Source organism: Montipora capricornis, chromosome 9 (genome assembly GCF_036669925.1).
Source record: "Montipora capricornis isolate CH-2021 chromosome 9, ASM3666992v2, whole genome shotgun sequence".
Classification (NCBI taxonomy): Eukaryota; Metazoa; Cnidaria; class Anthozoa; order Scleractinia; family Acroporidae; genus Montipora; species Montipora capricornis.
The window spans coordinates 16,988,115-16,999,651 of NC_090891.1; the positions used below are offsets into that span (position 1 = coordinate 16,988,115).

General features: G+C 49.5%; 1 protein-coding gene across 1 annotated transcript; it reads right to left on the minus strand.

Annotated features, from left to right (window-relative positions):
* Positions 1–408: 408 nt before the first annotated feature.
* LOC138017378 (uncharacterized protein F54H12.2-like) lies at positions 409–1,764 on the minus strand. Its single transcript, XM_068864477.1, has one exon. It carries the CDS (start codon positions 1,762–1,764, stop codon positions 409–411), a length of 1,356 nt encoding a protein of 451 aa, XP_068720578.1.
* Positions 1,765–11,537: the final 9,773 nt, after the last annotated feature.

The window sequence follows — 11,537 nt, forward strand, 5'->3', positions numbered from 1 at the left end:
AAACTCGTACATGGTACGTCCCCGAACCCTCTCTTTCAAAAACATCAAAGCATAATGACCGCAAGCGGTACTGTTCAAAGCTTGAAGGGTCCGATCGTTCCATTGCACCGCATCCCATTCGTCTTCGAGCCATCTCTCCAGGTCGGGCGCTTGGTAGGTGGTGATGGGGAGTCCGTAACTGTCCATGACTTCGCACCGATTCTGTTCCGTCCAAAGTCCCAACCAGTGTTGACCCGGTTCCCCTCGTGGATCCGTATTGACGATGTAAGCGGCCCGTGTCGTACGGCTCGGTCGTGACGGAAGTCCGTCAGAGGGATGGACGCCGTGAAAGACGCGTTTCAGGACCGGATCGTCCAAGGCCAAGGCGCGTAAGGTCACGTCACTCAAGGGTACAAATTCCATTTCTGTTCACTCGTATTTTTGATACAGGACAGCTCCGTTGGCACCGGCTTGAAAGCTGTCTTCGAATTCGCCAAACACCAAAATGGTGATGTTCTTGTCGGGAGCGGCATTAAATCGGATTTCCAGACGCAGCTTGCCTTTTTGTTTGGGATTTCGATGATACGGTGAATCGGCATTCCCGCTGGGTACATTGTTAAACATGAACAAGGTGCAATTCTTGCCGAATCCCCAATCTCCTGGCTGGATCAGGTGAGGACGATGATTGGCTAGGGAGCCGCTGGCTTCCAAGACACGTTGATAGCCCAACCAGTCTTTCCGTGTATTGGTGCCATTCAATTCCAAGGTCGGATAGGGATATTCTTCCCCACCTACCAGTTGCCGGATACTCTTCACTCCAAAATCTTGGAAGGCATACGGGTAATACTCCAAATCCCCATTGAATGCTTTGCTATCCAGCAGCCCGACGACCAAGCGGTCGGGAAGACGGCCGGTAAATATTTGGTCTTCGGTCCACAAGGTGCTCTTGCCATCGAACGAGAAGGTTCGGATTTGACTTTTGACCATGGGATAATTGGCCATTTGACCTTTCACATCGATCTTGGCCATCAGTTCGTTGCCCACACTGACATTCAGGTTGACGCGACATAGATGAAAAGTGACTTTGATATCCCCTGCACCCAACGTGACATATCTTTTAACTCCTGTCCCACTGGTCTTGGTCCCAAACAGGAAAAAGTCCGGCGTGTTGCAAAACAGTTCCATCACCATTTCTACGCGAGGGACCAACAAACGTCCCGTTCGCATGGCGGCCAGATGAGGATACATGATCATGGTAGCTTTGTTATTGCTGTAAAAGAGTTTGGTGGCTGTCTTCAGAGGATTCGTATTGTTGTGCAGCCATCCTGCGGTGGTGGAAATGTCGTCGTCGCCTCCCGTAGCTGCCAGCTGTTCCTCCACGTTCAGGTAATTCACCCAACCTTGAGGGGCCAACAACGTATCGCCTTCGTCTCGACTGTAATTCAAGAGGGTCTCGATGTAAGCCTTGTACATGTACGTATCGGTCTGTTCGCTCATCAACACACCACCCAACCGTAGATTGATTTGTTTGAAGAGACCGTGGGCCAGATTGTTGGTGACGTACACAAACTTGGTGTTGTGGGCATCCGAGGCACTGTTGGCATCCGTCACGATACCGTTGGTCGACGCCGAATTCAATTTCAGTTCGATTTCAAAAAAACTGCGTCCCAAATCGATAAATTCGTCCAAACCGGGAACGGTAAAGGTGACGGGTACGATACCCGTCATGGCGGCACTGTAGGGGATCATCCGGTACGAATCGACCGTGATGTCCGTCGACGGCATGGTAAACAGTTCCACACTCATCGTCTTCTTCTTCGTCTTCTGCTACGTCGTCGTCGTGGTGCTCTCGGTAGGTGCGGCATCAACCAACCACCGTACTGAACGGGGTTCCTGCCTTTTATAGTAGTAGGAGCAGACTGACGTCGACGGTAGGCGCGTTGTCGACGCAACCGTGAATGGACGACCATCGGTCGGTGAATCATTATCGTCTAAAGATGGATGCCACACTTCGTTTGGCTTTTTTATAGGCATGTCGTCCACCGGCCTTGAGACCGGCTTTCACCAAAGCGCCCGCTTTTCGTTTCAAACCGCGTTTGAGCGAGTGTCCCACCACACCTCCGACGTCATTGAACGAACGACCACTAGCCGCGGCTTGAAGTCCCGTTTGCATGGCATTCATCAAAACGGGCGAGGCGATCTTGATCAACTCTTCAGTGGCCCCTGATCCGCGAAGGTACGGAGGATAGTACCGTGTCAAACTACCCCCACGCATGATGAGAAAATGATGAAGGTCTACCCACAGTGCGTCTTCATTTTATACGTTTTTTCATTTTCGTTTCCGGAACTGAAGGGTGACGATGGTCCTATGACCTCTTCCCAAGTCAGCCAGACGTCCATCACTCTCGGCCACACTGACTTCGATGACATCCAAGTAACGACGACGCATGGGCATCCATTGAATGTGGGTCGGTTCGAAATAGATGTCACCTCCGCCACGTCCTTGATAGTGGACTTCTCGTATCAGAGGATGTTCGGCATCTCCCATGACGTTACTGCTCACTACGTCTGAGTAGATCAATAAGGTTCGGGAGGTACTACCTAGAGCATTCTGGAATGCCGTGTTCAAATTGATAAAGTGCCACTCTACCGTGAAGCTCAGGACGAGCCAGGACGAATCGGTCTTCCATAAGCGATCCGAAGCCAGTTCCGTACTGGCCACCCGCTTTGATTTCTTAGTCTTTGAGTCATAGAGACTGTATCGAAGATTGGGACCCAATGCGTGGGTCCCCTGGTTGTTGACTTTCAACCATCCCATGCGAAATGCCAAGTCCTTTATGATTCTTAGTTCCACGGCATTCCCGGTACTAGGATGGCTTCCCAGTACCCCAATGTCCTTTTTTTCCAAGATGGCCGTCTCTCCTTCCCAGCGAAAGGTCGGTCGACGTGCATCCTCCACCACGCCATTCGCCACGCCTTGCAGAGTACCGGTGATCTCCAGATCGATCTCATTGATCAAAGCTTTCATGAACCCGACCCCATCCACGATCCATGGGGCATTCGTGATGACGTTATCGCGCCACACATCTTCCACACGGGTCGTGCGAGTGTCTGTCGACTCATTCAACAGTTGATACCTAAGTTTTACCACGGCAACACCTTCGGAGAGAAAACTACTGAGATCCAAACCACTATCGGGCATGGAAATGGACGTCAATCCGACCTCCCAGTCCCCTTCAAACTGGACCACCTGAGGGAGTCGCGACTTGAACGTACTAGCCCGATTATCCGGAAACTCTTTCGAAGGATCGCTGAGCACGACGATGCGATCCATGGCGACGACGAAAATGAAGACAGAGCGTGCTTGTTGTATTCTTTGGAAAGACCACGGGACGCCCGTCAACTTCCTTGACACGAACGTGGATCTGAGATCCTCGTAGACGATGGTAGTGTACCTGTTGTGGTTCCCACCAGACACCTCCGCTTTTATAGGGAACGGTGCGTAGCAATTCGTCGTACGACTCTTCCAACCATTGACTTTCCGTCAGATTGACGTAGACGAAAAGGGGACGTTCGACCGGTTGCTTCGCCAAGGGAGCCAAGGGAGTGTTCTTCAACTTGGCAAAGGCTTCGTTCAGACGGACAAAACGCCAATTGAAGGTTTTGGCCATCACCATGAAGTGGGCATTGTTATACAGGCCACCGATGTGACCTGACCCGACCAGACTTTCTAAGACCACGGCCGTTGGTCCGGTTTCGGAGCTGAATTTGTTAGGGAAGGACGGAAAGACGGAGCCATCACGAAAACGTTCCAAGGTGTAATCCGGTGTCGGGGCGTGTTTATCGATCGCTTCCATGAGAAGATTGGGTCCTTTCTTGTAGTACCGTGCTGTGTTTACATATTCAGCGTCGGTGGTGATCCATCCCATATGTAAAGCCAGTTCAAGGACCCATCCAAAATACTTCCACATGATGCCACTTATGAACACATTCGTATTGTCCAGAAGCAAATCGTCTCCTTTCCATACCAAGGTGGCCATGGTATAGTATCTCTTCGTCTTTGGGGGGGACTGACTCGTGTCCGTGATCTCAAAGTGAAGGTGCTCCCCGCTTTGTAGACTGGTCGTGATCTTCTGTTGCATTCGATGAACGACCTTCTTGATAAATTCCACACCCGTCTCGGACGGGGTGATCTCCGATAAGAGGACCACCCCTCGTGCATTCCGCGCGATCACGAGCTCTCCACTAGAATTCCTTGTCGTGGTGGAATAGTAATACGTACACAAGTATCCTTCCTCATGCCATGTCTCCGGATGACCCACGCCATGGTACGCTTCGTGAACCAGGATCTTTTCGGGGTGTATAGGGGGTGGCGGTGGTGGCGGTGGAATGTCAGGCAGAAACATACCACTCAATCCCACTTCCCAACGGTCCGTGTCCTGTTGCCAGGTACGATCACTAGGCAGACGGACTTTAAATTCAGAAGGACCATTGTCGGGGAATTCTGATTTTTGAACATGACTCGACAACGTCACATAACGAGACATCACGTATGGTATCTTTATTTGTATCTTTGTATCTTTTTATACATGTCGTAACGCAGAACGAGGAATCCAACTATCGTATTTCTCAGGCCAACCTAACCAACGCACTTTCACGAGGCGTTGACGTCGTTGCAAAATCTTTTCCACGCGGAACAAGGCTTCGTCGGGCACGGTCACTTTCTGAACGTCTTCTTCGTAGAAACTACCTTCGAGAGGCGTTCCATCCCATTCTTTCAGTTTATACGTGACCACGGGTCCTGGTACCACGCGTTGTACGACAAACACTTCTTCGGTCCAACCTGGTAGATACCCTTTCTTGAACGGACGATGTTTCTTGCTGAGTCGCACGCGATCGCCCACTTTGAGTTTGGGACGAGGACGTCGCTTCAGACGTTTGCCGTACAACGTGGACCACACCGCGCCTTCGTTCTTCTCCGTCACGTCACGTGGCGCCATACCGATACTCCGATGCCGACTCCCATTGTACCCGTCGAGGAGTTGGGGCAACACCTTGACATACACTCGCGTATTACGCGCCGTGAAATAACGATACATGCGTTGCTTTAACGTACGATTAAAACGTTCGACGATGGAAGCTTTGGCATCCCCGTGCGTCGAAAAATGGTGAATGCCTTCTTTTTCCAACATGGTTCTGAACGGGGCATTGTAAAATTCTTTTCCGGCATCCGTCTGTAAACGCAACGGTTTCCGTCCACTCTGTCGCAAAATCTTCTCAAAGGCTTCTGTCACGGCCAACCCGGTCTTGTTCTTGACGGGAACGGCCCAGGCGTACTTGGACAAGACGTCGATGACCGTTAAGAGGTATCGGTTTCCTCCATTCCATTTCTTGAGAGGTTGCATCTCTACCAGATCGGCTTGCCATTGATCGTCTTTGTGGAACACCAACACGGGGGACGTCTGGAAACGTCGACGGACCGGACGATGTAACGTATAGGCCAATTCCCCTTGCAATTCATCTCGGGCTTCTTTCAAGGACAACCCTTGGGCCTTGGCATATCGGGCCACACCGCCTAAAGCGCCGGGGGTTCCGGGGTCCGTGTAGGCGGTGACGCCGGAAGCACGGCGGCGATTCTTCCGCTTCGGCATGTCTTGGTGAGAAGGAGTCGGACGGTCAACTCCAAGAGACTAGGCAGGTCTTTCAGGTACCGTTGTTCCAACGTCTGCCACGTAGCGTACGCTCTCTCGGGTCCCAGAGTTCGCGTCAACCATGTCAGATATATGACAAAATGAGGCCATTTATAGTCGTCCTTGCGTTTCAGAACGGCGAACGTGGCTATGGCATCCACCGGTTCTTGGGTGGGCAACCCGTCCCATTGATCGTCTCCCTCGAGACAGGTCATCAATTCTCGACATATCCAGGTCAAGATCGACCAACGGAGACGTCGTCCGTACTCGCGATAAGGGAGACGTACGATTTGTTCGAGTCCCACCCTCACCACCCGACGACCCAATTCAGCACACGACATCATCATCATCACATGTTTTATTCAAAATTTTTCACATTTGCTGACTTTTATACACTCCGGAATCGATACGAATCTGATCAAAATTCAAATCAAAAAAACAAGATTTCAGCAATCCTGGTGTGATGGGAAGGATCCGTTCCAATCGTCTGCACCATTCTTCTTCCCGTTTCTCTATCCTCTTCTTGAGATACGCATGATCATCATCCGGCAACGGTCCGAAAATCTTCTTCCTCTCTAGGTCCATCTGCCACTTCTGCCACTTCTCCTGTTCTTCCCGAGAGATCCGTTGGACCGTATCGTGATCGTAACCCTCAGCACGCCTCTTGAGAATCGTCTTGCTCCAGGCCAGATCCACCCATTGGAAAAACTTACACGATTCCTCTTGTCGACAAGCCAAGAAGAAACGGTCCTTGTTAGGGGAGTCTGGTTTCACCGTCCGCGACAAACGCGTCTTCTCCTGATGGTAGCAATGCCAGGGTCCTCGTCGGACATCCTCATGAAGCTGCGCCTCGATGGCATCGATCCAAGTCTGTATTCGATCGGCACCCATCACAAACAAAGGACACACTCCATCATAATCTCGGCAGTACAGGTACGGAGCCCCATTCTTGGTCAAACCACCCGTCAACGGAGTGGCATGAAACGGGCACAAGACGTCCTTTGCTCCGGTCAATGGAGGCGCTGAGGATCGGGACGACGAGGGCGACACCACAGGTGGTGGTGGTTCAGGAGTCGTACAGGGCGGTTCAGGACCGTGTAGGACAGGATCAAAAGGTACGTCATGGTGCACCCTGCCTTCAGCCAAGGATACCACGAACGGCGGATCTTTCTGTTCGAGGGGCATCGTAGCCATCACCTGTTCGTACGAAGGCAACTCGGGTGGCACGGAAGCCAGCAGGGCATCCAACTCACGAGCCGCTTGATTCAATTCCTCATCCTTCTTCTTAACCTCCTCTTTTCGTTTAGTGGCCGCTTTCTCACGCGCTTCCTTGTAAATCTTGGCAGGCGGTTGAGCTGCTTCACGAACGACATCGTCTTTCTTCTTACCTCGTTTGGTCGGTTTCTTACTCAAACCAGGATACCTAGCGGGAGACACACCTCCGTATTGCCACGACGTACTCATGGTGTTCAATGAGAACCTGACTTGCACGACACCGTCCTTTATAACCCGTAGCACGTGTTCCTCTCGTGCTTGATCTTCACGTGTCTCCCACGTGGACACTCTCATAAAAAATCGGAGCTCCTTTCCGCTCTCTCCATTTGCCACAGCATGTCTCAGGCAGCAGCCACACAAACAGAAGACAACGACGATCCCATCACCTTACGACTTCTCAAACGTATAGACGCTCTCCTGGATCGTTACTTGTGCAAGTCTTGTCAGTACGAAAAGAACCGACTCCCCTTGTCAGCCTTGAAGACCTGGAAACCGGATGCTAATTGGTGCTCAGAGTGTAAATACATCTTCGACGATGCTGACGACCCCGACCCAGACGTGCGTAACCACTGGTGGTCCAAACGAGGGTGGCGCACCAAAGACTACTGGTCCTCCGCCGAATCCTCCTCCTCCTCCTCCGAAGACGACGAAGACGACACACCCCTTTGATGAGGTGTGCTTCGTCCTCGATTTGGAATATTTCTGTAGTGGGCGGCAGATCTTACCTAGAGAACTGGGATACTGCGACCATACTGGGACTCATTATGGATCCATCCACTACAAACCTTGTGTGGAATGGCCCCATCTCTCTGCCAAAGATCAACGTACCGCTCATTACGTCTCCAAGTACGTCCACGGTCTTCCTTACTATCCCGGACAAGACTATCATGTAGCCAGTGAACTCCTGGTCGATGTCCGACGTCTCTACCAACAATTCAAGACCCCAAAACGGACCCTCGTGGCTCACAAAGGAGGTATGGAAGGTCAATGGCTCGATACCTGGCAGATTCCTCGTCTAGACTTGGAACGATGGGGATGTCCCAAATTCGACGATCTACCCCGTCTCACTTCCGTCGGGTCGTGCGGACAACATCAGCATCCCTTACAGTTACATTGCCCTCAAGTCGAATGCTACCATTTCGTTCAATGGATGCGATCTCAGCGACTCTTGTCTTACGACACGCGTTACATCAATCACGAACGCACGCAAAGAATGCTAGCCAGTCAGACACCCAGGACCCCGTTACGCCCTGCCCATTGGAAGGAATTCCCTCTACCCAAGTTGAACTATTTTCTTAAAGAACACAAATGTAACCGCCAATGAAAATAAAACATGTTTTTAATTCACAATGGTGTCCTCTTAACTTACAAATAATCACTAACCAGAAAACGCCCAGTCACGAAGGTACTTTCGATAAATAAATAGTTGTGTCTCTCTATTGGCACGCACCCATTCCGTGAAATCACGATGAGGAAAACGATACACAAACCAACGAATAAAACGTTCACTGCGATGAGCTTGTTCCATCAAATATTCCACAGTGTCACTAAAAAACAAATAACAAAATGTCAACGTCCCAACAGTCCCTCCAAAGTGGTCAAATCATCATCCGACAAATCCGTAAACTCAAACCTGTCGTCGTCGTCGTCCTCAAACTCGTCGTCCGTGGGATCTGTGTTCAGATTCCAGATGGTCCGGGTCACGGCGTCGTAGACTTGTTGGACAATGATGTCCTGACGCTCATCGTACCGCGGGTAGTTCTGCTTCTCGTTACCCTCCAGGTAAACCTCCCGACAATGTGGGCAGGTCCAATGGCTTCGGGTCAACCACCATGTCAACACACAGCCCACGTGCAAGGTTTGGTGGCAACATCCCATCTCCACCAAGAGGTCTGGTTTGATCTTGGCGCCTTGGATGCCTCCAGGTAGTTGTTTATTGACCTTCTCCAGAAACGCCTTCACATTGTTATCACATTTGAGCCCAAAGTCCTCTTCGCCACAGATGACACAGGGGAACTCCGTCGTCGTATCTTCGGCATCGAGGAACTGTCCTGCAGGTTTGGCCTTCTCCGCCCAACGGACAGTCGCCTTCATTTCCACATCGTCCACCTCTTTGTCTTTGTCTTTCTGCCGAGTCGAGATGTTGAATATAGGACCGGCAAATCCCGTTGTCGGGATAACGTTGCTATTGTTTTGACGTCCGTGACCGAGCACGACATGCATCACTCGTATATTTCTTTGTTCACTCGACGCTCGTCGCATATCTCTTACCAATTCTGCAATAGACAAACACCCACCCATAGACTTTTCAAAGAACAAGAATGACGATCCTTCCAACGCTTCGACTCTTATAGACCTCTTAGGACCTCGTTTTCAAGAAGAGACCTTTTCTGGAGGGGTACCCCCCCATCCCCCCTCTAAGTCACCTGACCTATCACATGACCCCTTAGGGTCTCTTATAAGAGCGCGCGATCCTAAACCTCTTCATTCTGTTTGTGATGCTTCGACAATATGCCACCTGTCACGCGCTCGCAAGCCAGAAGGGCCAGAGAAAGACTACAACGCATCTACCAGATCTACCAAGAGAACAAGGACGAGATCCTCAGAAAGAAACGGCAACTCGAGCGGAAGAAAGCCGAGCAACGAGAACGAGAGCAGAAACAATTCGAAGCAGAGAACCAATGCGTGATCTGCTTCGAATACCATCTAACGGAGCCCCACAAGCTCGAGCATCTGACGTTTGCAGCCATTTGTCGCCACCTGGGATCCCTGCGCAAACTCCGATACCGATCCACCCCCATGAAGATGTTTTGTTGCAAGCAGAGGATGCACGATCGATGTCTCTACGCGTTCCTGGCCACGCAGTATGGGTACATGAACCAGCACCAACGGAAGGATTGGCAATGTCCTCACTGTCGGACCAGTCTGCTCGTGGCGGGGAACAAATACTTTCCCCAAATCGCCCAGAACCCACCTTCGCCAAATGCTCGGGACCACGTCAGAAGAAACTTGTTCGAAAGTTAACACATGCTTCTGACGTATTTCAAAAACATGGGGAAGGTCTTTGCCAAATAGGTACCACACCCGTTCCTTTGCGTTGTCCTTCCTATTGGGATCGTTTTTATGTCACGTTGTTTCGAATCCTGTATCTGCATCCATTAGCTCGGAGCCGCGCTATGGACGACCCATCTTTCATGATTTTATGTTGTTTAGCTTTTTTAAACTTTTTAGTAGGGTAGTAGGTCCTGGATTCCTACACCATTGTTTATTTAGGGACGAGGTTAGACACCAGGTCTCCTCACACGTTCCCGCTTGTACCTTAAGTTTTGTTTGTTGTCATTAAACCGTTGATGATTCGAGAAACCCAACCACTCTAGTCTCCTTCATGTTCCCCCCGGATCTTGGTCTACATTCCAAACATACTTTCTGTTTGACTCCCCCGGTTATGACGTCAAATGGACTTTGACCCCACCGTCTCAACCAATCCTGTTCACGTGTGCACGTGATAATGGCGGACCTAAAAATATCCACCAATCAGAACACGATGCATCTCATTAAAAATCGCTCTCGACCAATCAGAATGCTCCATTCAAAACCGGCCTATATTCCCCCATAGTACTACTCACTGGGTATTTAATTTTCCGCATTTCCCGTTCTTTTAGTTCGCACACGGCTCGTGTTGACACACCCCTATTGAGGTTGCTTGTTACATGATAAATGTTTTATATTCGTTTGAGCGGGGTAGCGAATTAGAATATAAATGTATTTATCATGGGTTACGTAACCTTTTCTTTGGGGTGTTACATGGTATGCTGTTTTTTTGTCGCTTCATTAGCGGCAGGCTATATATATTCGAGTTGTCCTCATTTATATCCATTCGCGTCCTACGACCGTCCCTACGCCCTCAAAATTAAATACCCAGTGATCAGGGGCTTCTTTTACACGTAGTTTTTTGCATGCTGCTACACGAAAGGTTTAGCACGTTTTGTATCTTTACTGATTGATTGTTATACGAGCATAGTTTAGATCATTTTGTTGAATTTTTTTTCTTGCTGTAATTTTGTGCATTTCTGAGTTTTCATTCTGTTTATTGTATTGTTTCCATCCATTCTGTTGATGAAGGCATAATAAAGAGGGTCGCACACGGCTCGTGTTGACACACCCCAATTGAGGTTGCTTGTTACATGATAAATGTTTTATATTCGTTTGAGCGGGGTAGCGAATTAGAATATAATTGACATTATTGCCCATAAGAGACCAATTCGGCTAACTCATTGCATTTTGCTGCACAAAACACTAGTGTTGACACTACTCAGGTGTCAACTCACAGGTGTTTTGAATCCCTAGGGGAACACTGAACAATAAAACTTGATTTAACACTAGTGTTAACTCCCTAATGCGACCGCAACCAATGTTGTACCCAATTCAAATCTCTCGGGATTAAGATTCTTTGTTTATTACATTTTGCATGATAATTTAACATTCACATTTAAATTATATGGCAATATCTGGGACAAAACGTTTTTTTCTCAAATGATTTGAATTGGTTACAATAGACCTTTTCGGCTTGTACATTTTGTTTTCCCAATACAG

Bases quoted from the DNA above. Each gene is read 5' to 3' on its own strand.
- LOC138017378 (XM_068864477.1), bottom strand. From the start codon at position 1,764: ATGCCGTCGACGGACATCACGGTCGATTCGTACCGGATGATCCCCTAC.